This window comes from Columba livia, chromosome 3, assembly GCF_036013475.1.
Source record: "Columba livia isolate bColLiv1 breed racing homer chromosome 3, bColLiv1.pat.W.v2, whole genome shotgun sequence".
Lineage (NCBI taxonomy): Eukaryota > Metazoa > Chordata > Aves > Columbiformes > Columbidae > Columba > Columba livia.
In genome coordinates, this window is record NC_088604.1 from 37,572,876 (window position 1) to 37,592,887 (window position 20,012).

At 39.0% G+C, this 20,012-nt stretch overlaps 1 protein-coding gene across 6 annotated transcripts in view; it reads right to left on the bottom strand.

Moving 5' to 3' along the window:
• The window catches only part of SNX14 (sorting nexin 14), a 65,356-nt gene that overhangs the window by 38,808 nt on the left and 6,536 nt on the right, over nucleotides 1-20,012 (bottom strand). For 2 of the 6 annotated variants that reach the window (XM_065056479.1, XM_065056478.1), the window contains 5 exons: nucleotides 19,145-19,225; nucleotides 13,405-13,525; nucleotides 12,508-12,584; nucleotides 12,317-12,395; nucleotides 5,072-5,115 (listed from right to left, as the gene is read on the bottom strand). In XM_065056479.1, coding sequence (XP_064912551.1) covers nucleotides 5,072-5,115; nucleotides 12,317-12,395; nucleotides 12,508-12,584; nucleotides 13,405-13,509 — 305 coding nt within the window. In that variant the 5' untranslated portion in view covers nucleotides 13,510-13,525; nucleotides 19,145-19,225. Of the gene's footprint in view, nucleotides 1-5,071; nucleotides 5,116-12,316; nucleotides 12,396-12,507; nucleotides 12,585-13,404; nucleotides 13,526-13,639; nucleotides 15,613-19,144; nucleotides 19,226-20,012 lie in introns of those variants that run through there. The other 4 variants (XM_065056481.1, XM_065056480.1, XM_065056476.1 and 1 more) reach the window with 3 other exon arrangements.

A 20,012-nucleotide genomic window follows, 5' to 3' on the forward strand; every position in this document is an offset into this window, starting at 1 on the left:
ACACCAATTCTTGTTCTAATACACTGTCTGCATGATTTTGACTGTGTAAAATCTAACTTAGTTTCCACATACGTGAATGATTTCAAGTTCAGCAGCATGAAGTGAAACTGAATTAATACTGGTAAAGCCGCTGGAATAAGAGCAAGCAGATAACCCAGTCAAGCTAGTCAAAATTGGATTTTCTGCACTGCATACTACAAGACCTTCTATATGCCAAGACTTCCAATAATTTTCTTCTGGTTTAGTATAAATTTGGCTTTGTTAACCTCTTTTCTTTAAGTTTTACTATAAAATTGGTAGTTTCTTGTGTAGCTCTTAATTAAGTAGGTACATCTCTTGAATTTCAGCTCAGCTTCTTCCAACAGAAAACTTTCATAGGTATTTTCTCAACAAGTTATAATACTTAGAAGCCATATAATACAATAATATTATCTTTTCTTAGATATAAAATTGGGCCTATTTCTGGTCTAAACAGAGACTGACATCTCCTAGAAGATAAAAGAAAGCACAGCACAGGAAACCAACAATGACAGAACTTATTTTTTAAAAGTTGGTCTATTTTTGATGTAATGTGAAATGTGAAACCATCAATTACAAGAAAACAAAACAAGAACCTCAATCTATAGCCACTTGGAACAGAACTGAAATTATTTAACATGGTTTCTGCTTGGAAATAAAGAAATAAAGAGAAATTTAAACAGATTCCCAAATCACAATGTCAAAATATCATCTAAATTTTCATCTGGCTTGCCAGTTTTCATCTGCCTCAATAAAGCATGTTCAGTGAAAAGTCACAGTAAAAATACTTGAAGTTGGTTAATGAAGAAAAATATCTAACTCCATGTCTTTTTTGGGAACCTGAATGAAAATGGGAAATATGCTAAGTCTTAGACACACAAACTGTAACTAAACTGAGTGCACAAAGAGAACTCGATAGCAGCATTCCACAAAATGCAACAGAAAGAATAAACATCTACCAGCACTTAAGCATATATGGATCTTACAGTATGACTAAAGATACTGGTGAAACTGAATTGTAATAGCTGAATAATGACACAACAAATAAAGTTACGTTCTGCCTTAGCCAATGACCATATGTAAAAGCCATCACCGTTTCTGGTAATAAATAAGTTTGCATACGTAGTAAATGCAAACATTATTTGCATTAAAAAAAAAAAAATCAGTACAAGCAACAACAGTATATTTGAAAAATGAAAATGTTATGTTTATAACATCATTTTATGTTATTAAGCATCACATTTTTTAAAGCTAGGTTATATGGCATTCAAACGCATGTTGAACTGGTACAGATACTGGTGACCTGATGGTCAAAAGTCTGCAACTAATTGCATGAAAAAGCACCTCAAAGAAAGCAGCCAGGCATAAGGAATACAACCATCCTCCAACAGCTCATCATACGCAGATAAGAACACTGTAGGAGAAGGTTTGATTTGTTTTAAGATCAGCAGCTGACATTTTGGAAACAATATGGTTAACAAATACCCCCAGTGACAAGGGAAGCCAAGTGATTAGCAAACAAATTGCATGGCTGTATTACTAGTATTTGACAGACATGAAGTAATTTGGACCAAGAAGTTATTTTATTGACACTTGGATAACCAGTTTCTTGGCTAGTTCTACTTGGACATAACTTTATGCCACGTACTTTCACAACGTGCTATAGGTTTGCAGAGACGTTCTTTTAATCACCAGCAGACTGAAGATTGGTAAAAAAACCAAAAAACAACAACATCAAGAACATGTAAAGTCTCAAATCTTTAGTGACACAGCAAAAGGTTCAAATAATTCACTTGGAAACATTTCAAAAATTGGCTGCGTTTTCCCAGAATTTGAGGAAAAACTTAAAAACACAACTATCAGTATAATGGAGATATTTGCTAAAGGAAAAGACTCAGTCCATTAATTATAAACAGTTACCTTGTCCAATGTCTGAAAAGAGATACACCCAACTGCTATTGCATGCAAAGTCTTATGGGATCTACTCATAAATGAAAACCATATACAAATACCAAAGTGATTTTTTTCCTTTGTGTTGCCAATTATTCTTATGAAATCCCATCAAAAAGATGAAGAAAACAAGTTACAAGCTGATAAAACTGTAAAGCTATGGTTTGTAACTCAACAAATATCCTGATTTTTTTCTTGCATTATTTGCATTTAAGATAGAAGCAGCTACATATGTGAAAACACTGGTTTTAGTCACTATCAAAAAAAATGTTTTCATAGTAATGTATTACAAAAATGTGGTAATTACTGGATTCTGATCTAATTTGAGAGAACCGGAGTAGCAGTAGCACCAATGACTAAAAAAATTCAGTAAGCATGGTGACTCATTCAAACTTTAAACTCTCCTACTTAAAATGAGGTTTGTATTATATAAGCAAAATATTACACAGTTTTATTGCACAGGATACAGCATAAGTAATAGACTCAAATCAGTGTTTTGCAGCTCTACAAACTTGGATTACTTACAGCTATGCTCTATTCTTCTCCTACAGTTGAAATAATTCTTAAAAACCAAATATTTAAATATAACCAACAGAAATACTTTGAAAAATACCAAACAAATTGCACATAGGACTAACTACTTATTTTCACTGAATTTTAAGTACTAATCTTTAGTCCTCTAAACTCACCAAAGTTTAGGGATGTTTGTCTCTAAATACCTGTTAATAAAATATTACAAATTCTTCCACAGTTTATTAATGAAACATGAAACACAGCTTTTCCCTGTTTACAGCACTTCATTTCCTGAGCAATAAATCTATTATTTTATCTTGCAACATACATTTCTGGTAAGTGTTACGCTGCCCAGGCTTCTGAGCAAGATACATCATGTTACCTCTCTAATGTCCAGAGTACGCAAGGTGCTGCAAGTTGCATCTGCTGGCAGAACACGAAAAATAAAATAGAGAAAAAAAAAGAAGAAAAAAAAAAAGAGAGGTAGCTTCTGTACAAATCCATTCACTTGAAAGGGGGGTGGCTAGCGTAAGGAATTATGCCCAGATGTTTCTGCCAGGCAAAGCAGCAAACTGTTTCACCAACCTAGTCTGGCAAGTCTGAATTGCCTGCTGTTTGTTACCCACACTGCTAAGTAAGGGTAGTCTGGATGTAAAGGCTTCTGCTTTGGCTCTATGAAGAATTAACCGGAGTCAGTGAGGTTTGTTAGCTCAGAAAAAACTTTTCATGAATGCAGAAGTCCTTTCTCTCAGGTGAGCTGAGCTACACAAACAGTGTAAGTACACCCAAGTAGAAGAAGTCAGAACTAACGTGCTCAGTGAGACAGACCTCAAACAGCTGCACACAGACACAGCTCTGGCCTCCCTGCACGACTGCTGCTGGAAATACAGGAAAGCACAGAAACACCTTGATGTCTAGAGGGAATGAGACCAGGTCTGACATTACTACTCTTAAGCCACTACTCTTAAATGCAGGAGTAGTTACATTATACAGTCCTAAAATGACATTTGGCCCTTTGAAGGCAACCGCAAGGCTGATGTGGCCCTCGGTGAAAATGAGTTGGACACCCCTGTCTTAAGCTGGAACTAGTAAGTCTTTCGGGACCAAGTTGTTTCCTGCAGAACTACTCAGATCCCACTGCACCACAGCTCGCTGAACTCCAGGCTCATGGAAAGCTTATATAGGTCTGGTCAGCATGGTGTGAATTTACAGAGCTAGCTCAAAATCCAGAGGTGCAGCTCTTTAAAACTAAAGACAGTGCAGGAACACCTACACAGCTCACCAGGGTGCAAGATGCAGCTGCCTGGCTGGCTCCATACTGAGTATATTCTGCACTGCACTTCTAGCTATGCAAATTACTATCCCCACCATCCGATGTATTTCAGAATTCCACCACCTTTGGTGTCAGCAAGGTAATATGTGGAGTCCAAGTTTCCTTGTCAGTCCAAAACAAAGATATTGAAGACGCCTTCCGCTTGCCAAAAAATCCTATCTAATTTCAAACTATGAAATACAGAAGATGCTTCCCTCACTTTTTTTCTTTATCAAACAGCTCAATAGAACATGCTCTGGCTTTCTCTATTTGACAGTGAAAACCTTGTGTTTTCCAACTTGTTCACTCACAGTACACGGTGCTAAAGCTCCCTCTGCTGTTTGCATAAGCAGTTAAGCTTTATATTTCAGTATTCATCACAGAAAGACAAATGTGAAACATGAAGGTATCAACCACAATTAAATACCAAGCAGGCAAACAAGTCTGCCCAGAAAAATTTAGATCCCAGAGAGACAGGAAAAAAACCCCAGTGTAAATGGAAAATGTATAAATTTCTTTTAGCACAAACGTGAACACTTCCATCCAATGAAAAAGTCAAATTCAGAATTGAGGCAAAATGTTGTTTTAACACACTAATGCCAGCATAAACAATTACAAAATTTTTAATATCTTCTTACAAAGTACTCTGAAGCACTAATTAATATATAAAAGTGCAAGGCAAAATAAAAGAAAAAAGAATGAGCCATAGTCTTTTCTTCATACACTATGTTTAAGTTATTTACACAGTACTGCTCTATTCAGGTCAGCATTACCACTCTCAGCCTTAAAACTCAGCAAATGAACAAATGCTCTGCAATAAGGGGGCCACAACATGTATTCAGAATACCTTTTCTATATTAAAAGTGGAATTTTTATTTTAAAACACAGTAAAGTGACTTTTTTAAAAAAGTAATATCAAAGATCAGTATGCTTCTAATCTAGAAATAAATTTCTGGAGGTCTTTGAGTTTTTCCATTGGTTTTAATTAAGCCATATGTACTTCCAAGTAAGGGTTATTAGAAAATTAACATATAAAATTAATAATCTGAAAGTGGGTTTAGGATGCAATATCAATTTCAGAACCACCTCTATTGTGTCTAAATTACTAAAAGAGCTGTTCTACTCTGCTAAGAGGCAATAAAATTATGAAACTGTAGCCTTAAAAGTATGCTTTAAATTTAAGAAACAAATATGTTTCTTTTTGGGTTACTATTTCTTAAACAATTTGACAGATATTTATGATATTTGAAAATAGTAACTTTTAGGTAAAGCTCATACCTGTACCAGGGATAAACGAAGTTCTCCAGCACCAACTCAAGCACCTGTGCAGAACAAAGACAACCACATTACAAAGTAAACAGTTTACTGTAAATCCTTGCTAGAAGAGTTAAAAACACAAACACCTTCCAAAACTCATAAAACATAATTCACACATCATAAAATGTTAACGTACAAACGTGTACATTGCGATCCTACAGTGAGGTGAATCATTTTGCATAATGATCAGTACTCTGGGCAAATAGCAACAGTGATGGTTTCATCAGGTATCAACGTGAAAAGGCTGCCACTGGTACCGGCAACAAGACAAAGCACATGCTGTGGCAACTCCGCTAAACGAACACTACAAAAAATGTAACCTTACCTCAAATAGCCCTTCCCTGATTTTTCAGATCTGTCCCTGTTCTTTTCTGATGTACCCACAGGAACAGTGACCCATCCTACACTTACATCTCCATCCTTTTTCATCGAAACCTCTGCCTTCTCCAGCTCTCTCCCACAGTCAAAGTGGGACAGTCAACCTTGCATGTTCACCATTCACAAAGAAAGTAAAAGATGAATCCTAAAAAGAAATACCTAGAAAAGCCATTCTCCCTTCTCCACATCCTGCACCACAGGTTTCAGCAAAGTTTACCTTATGGCCCAGCCATCTCCTGACATCCTAACCAGAGCACCTCCCAAAGTCCCTGTCCTATAGGTATCCTCATCGCCTTCTCCATCCTCCTCCTAGCCCCTATATATCCCACCTACATGGATCTCTGTAGGAGAATCTTTCCCACCCTTTCCATCAAATCTGTTCCTCATGGGTCAAGCCTGTGGTTGCCTTTTCCATGCCAGAAAACCTAGGCTAACCAGAAAAAAACAGTGCTGTTGCAGCCATGCCACCAGCAAGCCCTGCTTCAGCTTGGCTTCCAGCATCACAGCAGGAAGGGAGGCTGGGGAGGTGACAATCAACGGGCTGCCACCACCATACACACAAGGTGTACTGCTAGCCAGACTGCAGCTCTGGCACCTCTCCTCACACCTACACAGAAGTTTCAATTAACTGTTACAGTCCTTCCACCATGATTAGCAAAAAGAAAACTTCTGAAAGGAAGGGAAAATATCAGACAGTGCCAAGAAAAACAAGAGGTAGGAGAAGGAAGGACAAAATTTTATTGAGATTTCTCCTCCTTCACTACAATACCAAGATACACTCCAATACTACCTTCACCTGTCACAGTCTGCCCCCCAGTTGGAATACTGCTTTGGAGATCAGTTTGTGCTTGGCAACATCAATGCTGATCAGTGTAGTAAGAGACAATAAGTGTGTTGCTCCATAGGGCTGCTGTGCTGTGTTCTATAGAAGGAAGTTTTGCAAAAGAAGTCACTGTGTTCAAAGAAAAATGTAAAATCTGTCTGAAAGAAAAGCTGAACATAACAGCTGATGTGCAAGCATCATTTATGCGAATAAGCGTAACTCTTCCTACAAGATTTGCTGCTGTGCTCATTCACATTGTGTGCACTGCAAGAATTCAAGACTTGCTAAATTTATACTAACTTTAGGGCACTACATGCCTCTGCTCTACTCATTATTATAAAAACACACTCGGTAAAATGCACACCACAGCCTTTTAAATTCCTCTGAATTCTTCAGACATGAACAGTTGATGAATACGCTTTTTATGTTGATGCTACTAATATTATCACCTACTCAAATTTTATAAGATAGTCTGTCTTTCACAATTGTTCCATTTCAGTGATTCACCTCCCTTTATTTTTAAGGGTGAAGAAGAAATTTTGTTCCTTCACCTTCTCTCCAACGGAATGTTATCCAGTTTGGGATGACTTTAGATGTCTGTGTTGTGGACCATACAAAGACATAAATGTCTTTTCTCCAACCACTATGTGCTACAGCAGTAACAGATTTTGAAATTGTAAAATGATCATGTATTGATGATGGACGGATAAGCTAAATGTCATGTTTCCCCCCTAGAATCTCATATTCCCATTAAAAGCAGAGTGGAAGGAGAAAAGAGGCGACAACAGATGCCTTACTTCCCAGGCCAGGAGAGATCAAGTAATCCCAGAGAATCTTCTTTGGAAGTTAATCTTCAGACAAGAGGCAGGAGAGCACATCCAGATCTGGTCAGCAAACACAGACCACTGGCCTTAAGAGCAATAGATCAGACTACTCAAAACAATTTCCCTGATGCCTTCCATAGCATTGCCAGTCCATAAACCATCAAATTACTCCATAGAAATCTCAGTCTTGCAGGTAGTGCAACATTACTTCTGTTCACGCAGAGTTTCTAACAAAATAAAACTCTTATAGGGTTCAAACCATAGACTCTTTCCAAAAAAGTGCCTTTCAAAAGAAAGAGCCATACTCTGCACCTGCCTCTTAAAGGATCCCTTTTCTTTCTTCCTCCTCTTTTGCTAAGGGCCTCCCCATCAAGAGCAACAAGAGCAGGCCATCTTCTGCTTGGAGTGGAAAGTGCACTTAGACAGCCTTCAAGCACAAGACAGTGTACTCAAAGGGAATACAATGAACTCCTCCTAAAAGAGCTCTTTTTTTTTTTTTTCAATACTACTACTTTGGAACTGAAAGCTTGTCCACCAGGCATGTGTCACTGCAATTTCAGTTCATAAGATGCTAACATAACTTGGTGACACTCTCTTCACTGACAGTCCAGAGGCTTCTAAAGCCGCTAAAAGAATTATTTCCAACAGCAAGAGATCTAGCTAAGCCAAATGCATGGTTCATATGGTTATTAAATCAGCAAAGAAAGATGCAAGATCTGATGACCCATCCCACTCTGGATAAGGTCTTATCATACAGTGTTTGTAGTAACTGACTTCCAGTTGAACCACTCTGCAGAATTTCCAGTGTTTCTCTTGTTATCTTCTGCTCCCACAGCCACACCGTAAGGGCTTTATAGTAACGCTCACACAGGACAATGCCACACAGATAATCCCAGCAGCCAAAGAGACAGTGTGCACAGAGACAGATGGCTAACTCAAAATGCACTTGAAGTCCACATATCACTGGTCCCAATGTCAGAAGTCAAGATGCGTTCTGCTAGAACTCAAGTTATCTATACGGCCTTAATAAAAAATGCATTGATCCTGGACACAAAGAAAGCATCTCCTATTTGCACATTTACTAAATGCACAGCATAGACAGTTACATATGATGCTCCATAGCACTAAGGTGCTGTACTGAAGCTAAAAAAAGGGCTATAGTGTGAAATCTGTACTGCAAAATACAAGCACTCGAGCAACAACAGGCAACTGACTGCCAGTAACTGAAGTTCAAGGCATATGGTCCACACAGTTTACCCATGAACCCTATGAGCCTTCCAGACTACATCAGTGTGATTCTGCAAGTCTGAAAAACACCTGTCACATCATCCACTGCACTTTTGTGAAACACTAGGAAAGCAGGACATGTGTACCCACTTCCATTCCAGCAACACCAACAATATTATTCAAGCTCAATTGTTGACACTACACACACAAGCCAACAGAGGAAGTAGGACATCTCAAAGAATGACAGCTAATGATAAGCAATTTCCTTTTCTGGAAAGTATTATTCCCTGGCTTTAAACAAAAATGATGACTCATTTCGTTTAAAACCTACCTATTTTTCAAGCATTTTGCAAAATGTCTGGTTCTACTACGTGTGAGTTTCAAACTGGAAAGAGATTACAAGCGTAAAACCAAAAGCAGCAGGTAGCACAATAAGGAGCAGCTGAAGAAAAAACAAAGAGAAATTATTTTCAAGCATGCACTGCAAACTGGGCAGTCTATTGCTGCTGAGACAAGCCTCCTGTGGACTGCCACAGAACAGACCCCAGCTGTCAGGAGGAGGAACGGTTGAGCTTGAGTGATGAATGAAGCAGTAGCAGGTCAGAACTACTAGGCTAAACTAGATTGGAAAGGAGCAAGGATTTGATAAGCAAACTACAAAGACAATTTGAAAAGCCTCAAAAGATGGTACAACTAGATAGCAGAGACCACTTCCTGAGGGCAGAACAAGCAATTCCCAATAGGAAAGCATGCAGGCTGCTGCACTGCTGCAAGAGCTCAGGACTGGCAAGGAGTACATTCAGACAGTAACTGATCTCTTGTCATGCATTTGTCCATTTCTTACTTCTAGGGAAAAAAAAAATAAAGAAGATATAAAATTCTGGTCCCATGATCAAGTCAAGAACCTGAGAATTTAACAATTAAGGAAAAATTTGTGAGATCAACAGAGAGCACCTTGATCCATTAAGGCACTTTTTTCGTGATGTTGATAAAGAGTAGCTGAGCAGCTTTCTGCAAGTTTGACTTGCAACCATCCTTCACACAGCAAAAATGAGATTATAGGGAAAAAGCTGTGTTCATTAACTGCATAACAGAATTAAATTCTCCTTTATACAATCTGTAATATTTGAAATTATATACAACATAAAACTGACCAACAGATACCACACACTAATTCAAAAAGAAAGAGAACATTGAGGAAACTAACATACAGCACAATGGATTAGAAACTTGAAGCAAAATTTTACTTAGGTCACTGCATAATTTTTGTGTAGGATACAGCTCAAACTATCAAATACTGATAGATGCATGGTTGAGGCAGTTTAGAGTTCAACTATAACAATACACATAAATGAAAACGGGAGGAACGTTCAAGCATGGGTTTTTCTGTTTGTTCTAAACCATGTACAGCGTCTAGATAACGAAACAAGGCTACAAAAGATTAAGAATTTGCAAAGAGAGACAAACTGTTACAGCAATTCAAGAGAGAAAAATCCATAGTTCTGAGAAAAACTGATTTCTTCTGATTCGAGTGTGTATTAAATTATCATGTACAAACTTGAAAACACAAGCTTAAAGACTATACAACTGATTCAAATTAGAAACATTTGGAAATTAAAATATTGCCAAAATTCTCCAACCTGCAAAGGAAGAACTAGAAAAACTAATCCAGAATTAAAAAAATCTGAGAATTATTCAAAGTATTTGAAGAATCTGCGTTTCCAGAAGAAGGCTGCACTTCTTTAGAATCTCACTGATCCTAATTCAGTTCTCACTGTATCAGCTTTGCTCTAACGTATGACTAAGACACAATAGAAAAGAGCAGTCTTTCCTCCCAGCCCTAAGCAGGCTACCCAATTCCAGGCACACATCACATGCTGCATCCCCAGAGCAGATGATCAAGAGGAATATGGTGTGGGCACAACCCCTGCTACCATTTTAACCAATAAAGAAGAGTTGCAATAGGGAACAACGCAATGACATTTCTCATTCCAAACAGCATCCTACACAGGTGAGAACGGTGGCTCAAACAGACAGCTTGTTTTGGTCCATCAGAGATGAGTCCCCTGGTTCAGTGCCCCAGGAAGGCACAGAACTCAGGTCTGGCGCTTCCCTCTACTTAAGCACACAATGAAAAGAATGAGAAACACGGCACAGATATACAAAAGCCATGTCTACAGTGCTAAATAAAGCAGGGCCAGGGACATGCCACTGAAGTAAAAAGAAACAGCCATGAAAAGCCCACACTACTTTGCTAAAAGCAGAACTACAGCAACATGCATCAAATACCAAATGCCAATGAGCAACAACACATTTTAAAGATCAGTCTTGCAAGATAACTATGGTATTTACTCGTATCTCTTACGAATAACATGCTACAAATAACTTTTCTAGCATTAAATTCCTATTTAAGCTAATGAGGAAAATTTTCAGTTCTTCAGCATTTACCATATCCTCTGGTAAACTGCCACAGCTATTTGCTACTCAAAATTCTAGAAATATTACATTAATAGAAGCATTTATTTTACCTTCTATATTATAACAAGAAGCTTGAAAAAATAAGCCTAGTGAAATTATATTCAGCAATATTGGTTTTTAATACACTTGAGCCCAAACTTATTAAAAATAATTGATAGATTAAGTAGTTTCAAAACAATAAATGTTTGCTTCTGAAATTGCAGAGGAAGTCACTACGCTAAACCAAGGGAAGTCAACAAGTTGTTATCTGTGTATTTTTAAAAACATTCCTCAACTGTCCATTCCTCCCTTTTCTTGTGGTTTTATTCTCTTGCTACTCTTGCTGTGGGCCGTGCCTGGGACACCATCATTGAAGTCTTAGCTTACACCACAAACACATGCAGCTTTGACTTCATACACCATGCTGTTAACTCTAAGAGCTGACACACAAGAATCTTCTTACTTCTGACATGCCAATTGTTCACCCTCCTACCATAGAACTCCAAAGTTGGAATTCTAAATAAATAGAGATTAAGATACATATGTGCTTGCCTATTTTCCTAGCTTTAAAAAAGGACAAAATAATATCTATTTAGTTGCCAATATAGTTCATCAATTAACAATCAAGGAAGAAAACAAACAAACAAAACAAAACAAACAAAAAACCAAACAAACACCCACACCAAAGAAAAATTGCTCTTTTTAAAGAAAAATAGAACAGAACAAAATTCCTGATTTACAGGTATTTATGCTATTCTTGTTTGAGTAAATGCACTAATTTTTGTTACAGCTTTGACTCATGATTTCAAATAGCTACCATCACATTATTATTATTGGCCCTGTAAGAAAGATGGGGACGGACTTTTTAGCCGGGCCTGTTACAATAGGACAAGGGTGATGGTTTTAAAGAGTGGAGATTCAGACTAGACATGAGAAATAAATTTTTTACAATGAGGGTGGTGAGACTGGCCCAGGTTGCCCAGAGAGCTGGTAGATGCCCCATCCCTGGAGACATTCAGAGCCAGGCTGGACCGGGCTCTGAACAACCTGATCTAGTTGAAGATGTCCCTGCTCATGGCAGGGGGGGTTGGACTAGATGCAGTTTGAAGATTCGTTCCAACCCAAACCATTCTATGAGTCTGGGATTTTCATTACAGAGATGATGTAGCTGGAGCATATCACCTCTTTACCTTCACTTCAAAAAACTAAGTAGGCTGAAATACTTCTCAAGAATCACACATGTTCAATTATAACTGTTCTTTTCTTTATGCTTTTCAGTTTACACAGAGGTTTATTCTGTGTTCTAGGCACACTACTACAGGAACAGTCACACCTGCTCCTGGCGTATATTCTTTTGGTTTGACTCTTACAAGAACAAGTTAACATACACAGGAATTATATCTGAACTATCTACCAAATTAAAAGTAATAGGTCCAAAAAATATGTGATAAAAACTCATTGAATTTCAAGATACTGAAAAAATGAAGCGGCAATTACCTCTGAGAGTGATGCATCAACCTTGGAAGGCACTTTCAGATCCAGCCATGGCTGATAGTTCTCCAGAAGCAAAGTTGGTCTGGAGGAGAGCGTGAAAAAGTTGATGTAACAACACGTAATTGAAAGTTTTCTACTGCTATGCATAGAATACAAGAAATACTAAGCTTACCGGTGACATGTAATTAATTTACCTGTGCCTCTTGCATTTGACCTTGCCACATACAGCACAACTGTGACCATGGGGAAACAGCTCCGGCAATTCTAATTGCTAAAAGAGGATATTTGGACAAGTTTACATTCTTCAAAATGATTATTCTCTTAATATACTGATACATTAGATAATTTCCTTTCAGAGTATATAATTACAGAGACCTGAACAATATAAAGTGTTTCTCCCAACCGGAAAACAAGATAAGATGTGGTATGAGAAACAACTGAAGCAAACAGAAAAATCACTTCCACTAAAACAAAGTCTGAGGAGACACAACACCAGTCACCTCCCCATTCATCAGTTGGTCTAATAACAGACCAGCTGGTTTCTCTACAAAACTTGTCCTGCTTAATACTTTAAACTATTATAACATTTTTAGGTCTATGACATTTGACATTAAACCATTTTAAGTTAGGAAACAGGAATTTACTTTGGAATTTTTTTTCTTTGAAATGTGATACCACTTAACGAAGTTTGGCTACAATCAGCAAAGAAAACAGCGCTGGCTTGCCAAAGGAAGAGTATTTTCAGAAAAGAAAAAGGCTCAATAAAAGAGAATACACCTACATGATGTCTCCACTACTTGCTACTCAAATGTGAAAAGTGAAAAATAAGCGAAGCAGAAAATAACATCCACTAACACTCCCAAAAACTGGCTTTACAGCCATATATAGATTTCATGGGGCTAAGCAGAAACACAGAGTCCAAAGTCTTGATCATTGTACGTTTGCTACAAAACATCTGTCAGCCGGTGGATATGAGCTGTATTGACGTGTAGTATTTCTGAAAATAGCTAGAATTGCACAAGAATTGCTACTCAATTATAAAGCCTTAGCAAACTGAAACAAAGCACAAGAACGTTAACGGGCGTGTTTACCTTGGGTTTATATTTTATTGTAAAAAGAATATTGGGCAAGAGGGAATCCGGCCCCAGTGAACAGTAGAAGGTGACGACACCGGCCACAAACGACCAAAAAATCATTAAAACGTGAAGGTACCTTATAAATAAATAAACAGAGAGTTAACATTACTGCATGACAAGCTACCAGCGCAACGCCGGGCCCGGCCCGCCCCCCCGCCCCGCTGCAGCGCTCCCGGCCGGGCCGGGTTACCGGTTGAGGAGGACGGTGGCGGCGCCCAGCCCCAGGAGCAGGCAGCAGAACAGCGGGTACTGCCGGCAGGTCTCCCGCAGCACCTCAACGCCCCGGGCCCGCTGCCGGACCGCCCGCACCCAGCCCATGGCGGCCGCTGCCCCGCCAGCCGGGCCCAGGGTAGGGCGAGGGAGGCCGCGCCGCTTCCGCTCCCGGTAGGACGTGACGGCGGCAGGCGGGCCGGCGGCCGCCATGTCGTGGGAGGGAGAAAGGAGGGGAGGGGCAGCCCGGGGTGGCGGCCGCGGGAGGTGGGTGAGGAGCCCTGCGCCCGCGGGAGCCTAAGCCGGGGTGCGGGGAGCGTGGGGAGCAGGCCCGGCTAACCCTGGCGGGGACGAGCGGTGGGACAACCCCCCGCGCTTTTCTGAGGGGGAGCTCAGTGTCCCCGGCTCCCTGCCGCGGAGATCCCCGCCGTGACGCGCCCCGGTGGCATTTGGGGCTCTGCTGCATAACATGCTGAGCTGAGCCCTGTAAATAGAAGATCTCTGGTGACAGCAAGCTTACCTAGTTTATAAATACTTAGGGTCTGGACAACAGGGGTTCTCAGCACCTGCGACATCTGATTAAATGCTCTATATTTAGATGATGACTGAGGTAAATCATTTAGTGACTGAGACACTACAACCGTAAACCTCTCAAAACTTCGTAATTGCTTGCCAAGAAAAGTAACAGGGTAGGAAATGTAAACAGACCCCTCCTCAGCATCAGTAATATACAAGTTAAACGTGAAGAATATACTTATTCTGGAATGTAATAGTTTATTGCTAGTGAGAACAATTTAAAACCAACTTCACATTAGTAGCTGCCTTCAGGTACAGGGTAAGTCACAAGTTTCCAAATAGCTCAAATGCTTTAGCAGCTCTGTAGTTAATCACTTGCAGGACGCTCAAAGTTATGTGACTATGACACTAGTGGCTACAGAAAGATTAGTGCAATGGACTAAAGTGCCGGAACAGCTTCTCCTGGGAAATCTTGCTGATATTGGAGCTTCTGAGTTGCAAAGAATATGAGAAAGACCTGCTCTAAGGAAAGTGCCTGCTTTTATTTTTGTTTTGAGAAGTTGCTGTAGCCTTTGCTACTCATTTGCACTAGCCCCTCACAGGCATCTTTGGGCAACGGACAAAATACTTTGTTCAGAAGAGTCATGTTTACAAACCTACAGTGAAAACCCTGCAACTATGCTGTTAAGGAAGTCAGCATGTGGAATGTGGGTCAGTATCTAGAAATCAAAGGCTGAAAATAGTTTTCAGACTCTTCTCTCACATGTTTGTCATTTTATGCAACACTTCCCTTGACCTCTAGAGCAGGTGAAATACTGCAGTTTAACTTCAGTATGTTGACCTTTCTAAGAGCGCTTGGTAAAGTCTCAGGGTCAGATTGAATTTCTTCAAGAGCATCTGCACAGTATTATTTCATGTCAGTCCACGTGTTTCCTATTAGGAAAAAAAAAAAGAGGTGCATATACACACACAGCAAGTCTTCATACAGTCTATTCAGAGGAAATAAATTTTCCTCAGAGGATGCATTTTTTACTACCTGCTTACTTTATCCTCAGCTTTTACTGCTTGTGATTTTTAGTATTTTATTTTGCAATGTTTTTAATAAGGAATAGCTTTTAAAAAAATCTGTAATTCTTAAAATATTTCATAAAGAAGTCAGGTAATCACGTATCTATAACATAGGAAGTGACTTGCACAGCAAACCAGCAGAAACAGAAGTCAAACTTCTGCTTCCATTTGTGTTCTCTACTCTGGGTAAAGTTTCTTTAATTTGTGGTGTCATTGGTCATGCTTATGTTTATTTAGTGTAATTTAATGTCAGTTAGTTGGCACTAATTGTACCTTACCATCTGAGAAGCTGTGTAATTTCCTCCAGTTCCCAGGCTCCAGGTCTGCGGGGCAGACGCCACCACAACCTGCTCTATCGCACCCTCTCTGCTGGAGACAGAAGCATTGGCATAGCACGTCACTCAGATTGTTCTGCTATGCTGAAAGACACAGCTGAGGTTTGTTTGCCAACAAAATAAAGTGTGGAAGAAGAAAAGTGAAATATTGACACCGAGCTTCTCAAAATTCTGTTGATTTTATGTGAGAAATAAGAACTTTATAAATTCCCCAGTGATAGCAAGTCTTTCTTCACATAAGTTCTTAGGCAGGTTTGTGGTTAACTGCAGAACTGAATGGGAAAACACCTATCTGGAGATGGGCTCTGAAGCAACATGGCTAGGACTGGATAATTCTGGAAAGCTAGATTTTTTTGAATTTTACATTTGAAATGTGAAAGGATCTTTCACTGATCATACAAGTCATCTTATGGAGTCACTTCTCTATATATTTTTTTTAAATAGCTACAGAAGATTGCATATTCTAGCATTCAAAAATATATTAGTGTAGATTTTCAACATACATTAAAATATAAAGCTACATCTATTGGCTGAATGAGTTATAAGGCTGAGATTCCATTTACTAAAGTGCTTCTTTTGTTTTTAAAAAAAATGCTTACTTTAATAAACCAGACAGTAAACTGTAATACACAGATTCTCACCAGCTGATTGCATTTAATTTACTCTGCAAGTCTGCTTTTGCTCTTTTCAAGGCATTACATATTTATCACTTTCAAGGATACAGTTGTCCAGGCTACCTTACATAATGCAATCCTTCATATTTACCCACCAAGGAATTCATTTTCCTTTTATAAGTCATTCCCCACAAGTCCCTGCTCATTTTTGTGGGCCCATTCCAGATGTTTAAATAGTCAGTCATTTAGCAGAAAACTTTAAGAGAACGTTCATTTTAAAGACTTAGCAAATAGCTAAACTTAGATTTTAAAAAGTGAAGTTTCAGATCCCAAGAAAATTAAGCATTAGGCACTTTATACTTTTAACTTCAAAACTTGGAGGGTGTCCATGAACAGTTACTGGTTTCAGGCTCAGAGAGAATTCTGGTTTATGCAAAAAACCCATAAGTTGAAAATCAGCATTTTGTAGTTCTTCTTGGCCTTGCTGTATTAAAGGAACATTGAAACTTTGGGGGAGAGTAGAGGCTGACTATTTGCTGGGTTTGGGTAGGAGTACAATTATTAGCATTTAGGTAAACAAAATTAGCTTTGCTGTTATAAACAGTCACATCCATTTATCTGTTGATGAGTTAATAAACTGCTAAGAGTCAGATTTACGGCATTTGGGAGTCAGCTCCCTGCACCACCCACACAGCCCTGCACTTGTCAGCTGCCTGGGAACGCGTGCTGCCCGTACTTGGCGCGGGTTGTTAAATTGGCTTCCTGGCCCGCCACATGTTATAGACTACATGTTCACCCTGCAAACTGGAGGAGGGAAGGATAACCTGGGGCCAAAAGTACCTGCTGGATACAGCAGGACATGGGCTTTGGATTCCCAGATAAAATCCCACTCAATTTGTCTTCCAGAACAATGAGGGAGCTCAGCTGTTTCAGAACAGCAAGGAGCAAAACAGCAGGTGGGAGAAATTGTTTAAAAAAAGATGGGCAACATACTTCTCAAAAAGTCACTGGTCTCCGCAGTTGTAGGGGAATGAACTGCCAACTGACATTACACAAACTTAAAAAATTTCTTTAGAAACTGGTTCAGCAGGCAATTGATGTTGAAAGGGAGGAGCTAAGGGGTTTCACTTATAACAGGCCACTCAAAATTCATCTTTTTTTTTTTTTTTTTTTTTTAATATAATTCAGCTAGAAGACCCAAGAACTCCTACCAGGCTGCGTTTAGGACTGAAGCCGTGAAGTCACTGACTGGTACCAGACAAAATAAAGACTTGCAGGGGAAAAAAGGCAGGGAGATTGTTCTGGTAAGGGAACTCAGGTAAACAGGCAGTTTCCAGAGGGTCATTTTAGCATGCCCAACAGGAACGGTGCCGGGCAAACCAGAGAGGTGTTGAAGAGTGCTGAACGTGTTAGAATTTCACTGGGACAAGCAAAGTCCATTTAGGAAAATGTTCCATTGGAGTAGGGGGTGCAATGTGCTAGAGGCAGTTTTGCCTTGAGGAACTTGTATCTATCAAATTAAAAATAAGAAGGGTCAGAGCAACACTAGTATATATACAGAGCTTTTCTTCGACTTGTTTCCGTGAAAAGAATTTTTCTGAATACATTCTTTTACAGACTAGATACTGGAGAGAATTTAGATATTAGAGTTGAAAAACCTTTGTCCAGTCATAAACTACAGTTTATGGGACATTAAAGCAGAAGGGTATAGAGCAGAAAGTTGCAAGGTGGGTGTAGAAGATGACTACATATGCATATGCATACATGAGACATTGGAAATGTCTCATGGAATATGCATACAGGAGACACTGGAAAAATGCTTAAATAAATGAAGTTTGTGGCAACATTTAGCAAAGGTATAGTCTATGGACATTTCATATTGATTCACCTGAGTGAAAGATAATACTAGATTAAGGTGTATACCCAGAGAGCTTAAGTGAGGTAGCTGATTTGCTATGTGCAGGGGGAAGAACTGGAAAACATAATTCCTTTCAAAAACCTAGGCTAATCTCAGAGGACTGGGGTTGGGGGGGAAGTAGCCGGATGGTAAGAATTTGTAAGAAAAGGTTTGTGAAAGAAGCGAGCTGTACCACTGCAAATAGTTAAAACAATGCCATAGCACAGACTTAAGGGCTCAGTCTAAATTAAAATTAAGCTGTTCATTTACAAAGGGGATTAAAAAAAAAACAAACAAGACTGCCTTGGATACACACTTTGTGAAAATAGGTATGTCAGATCCCGAAGGGAATTTCTACTGAGAAACTTTGAGGTCAATGGCGGAAATTTCTGAGTAAAGAGTGAGGAAGAACTTGAGTCATGTTCCCTTGATTCAGCTGAATTAAAAAGCGTCAAGAAAATATTTGTAAAATGATATGTTTCTGTTAAAACATTGCAAATTGTTGTAGCACCTGTGCCTTATAACTATGATGAGACCTAGAGAATGTAAAGGTAGTGTTTTTCATCACAGGTATTTGATGCATCTGTAGAACAACTGTATTAGATTAGCAAAGGTTTAACTAAGTGAGCATCCTGTTTGTGATGATAGCCATCAGGGGACATATACCTAGGAAAAAGGTATAAAAGCTACTTTCTCAGAACGTGGTGTTTTGTTTTGTTTTGTACTTTGATTTGCAATCTTGGCAATATCCTGAGAAAGTATTGTTTTCCAAAGTTTCAAGTTGCTTTCTGAACAGCCACAAACTTTAATGTCCACAAAAATCATGCAGCAAGAAGTTCCACGACTTATTTAGGTTTGTGTGAGGGAAGATAACAAGCATTCATGTGTTTCATTTAGTATTCTATAAAAAGAGACAATGAAAAACCATTCTCTGCTCAGCACAACTGCTCTTTACCATTTTATCAAAATACTTTGGCCACCTGAGCAAACTGTGTTTTCCAATATGAAGATTCCTACTCCGGTGAATGGTTCTTCACATGAAAGCACTTTCGTACCTTTTATCATCTTTGTTGCTCTCCCTATCCTTTTCCAACTTTGTTATTTCCTCTGTTTTGTAGCGCTGGAGTAGAAACAGGCTGCAACAAGGGGAACAAAACTGTTTAATAAAACAGCACTCAAAATGATTTTTATTAGTAGAACTAGTATCTTCTTCAATCGTTCCCTATTTTTTGTCCCCATGTCTGTGTATTTTAACATTTTAGCCTATGAAGATTGATCTTTTATTTCCTCATTTGGATCTAACTCTAGTTTTTGATGGATTCTTTTTTTTCCATTTCAGGAAGAAGACAATGAAAATAATTCCCGACCTGAACTCCTCAAATACTCAGGAAATTCCAATCAAAACTTGAATTTGTCAGAAGTGGGAAAAAGCCTAATTACAACTAAGGGTTGCTGTTTAAGCCAACTTGTATCAGAGAAAACCTTCTACTGATACTAACATGTCCACCGTATCTGCTGATAATGTAAACCCAGATGTAGCGATGAGATCCAGGGGGATGTTTTTGGTGACTGGCAAGCTGTTGTCCCGAAGCCCATTGCTTTAGCCTCTGCGGATACAGCAGCAAATGCCTGGAGTGTTTTTGCCAGGTCAGAATTCCATGGAGATATTTTTAGTTCGAACAACCAGTTTCTCCGACAACGTGAAGTATGTAAAAGCAGTACAGGGGAAAAGTTAAGCAACGTTAATTATCACCCTCAAAAAGTTATTTGTGCTTCAGTTAAGTCTTTCCTCAGACGCTTTACATGAATTGTTACAGAATCAGTTGTATAACCAGGGTATTGTTTTGTTTATCACTTGCTGGCTGAGGATGCAATGCATTTGACATTTTCCTCTGTTAAAATGATGTACAGCAAAAAACTGAG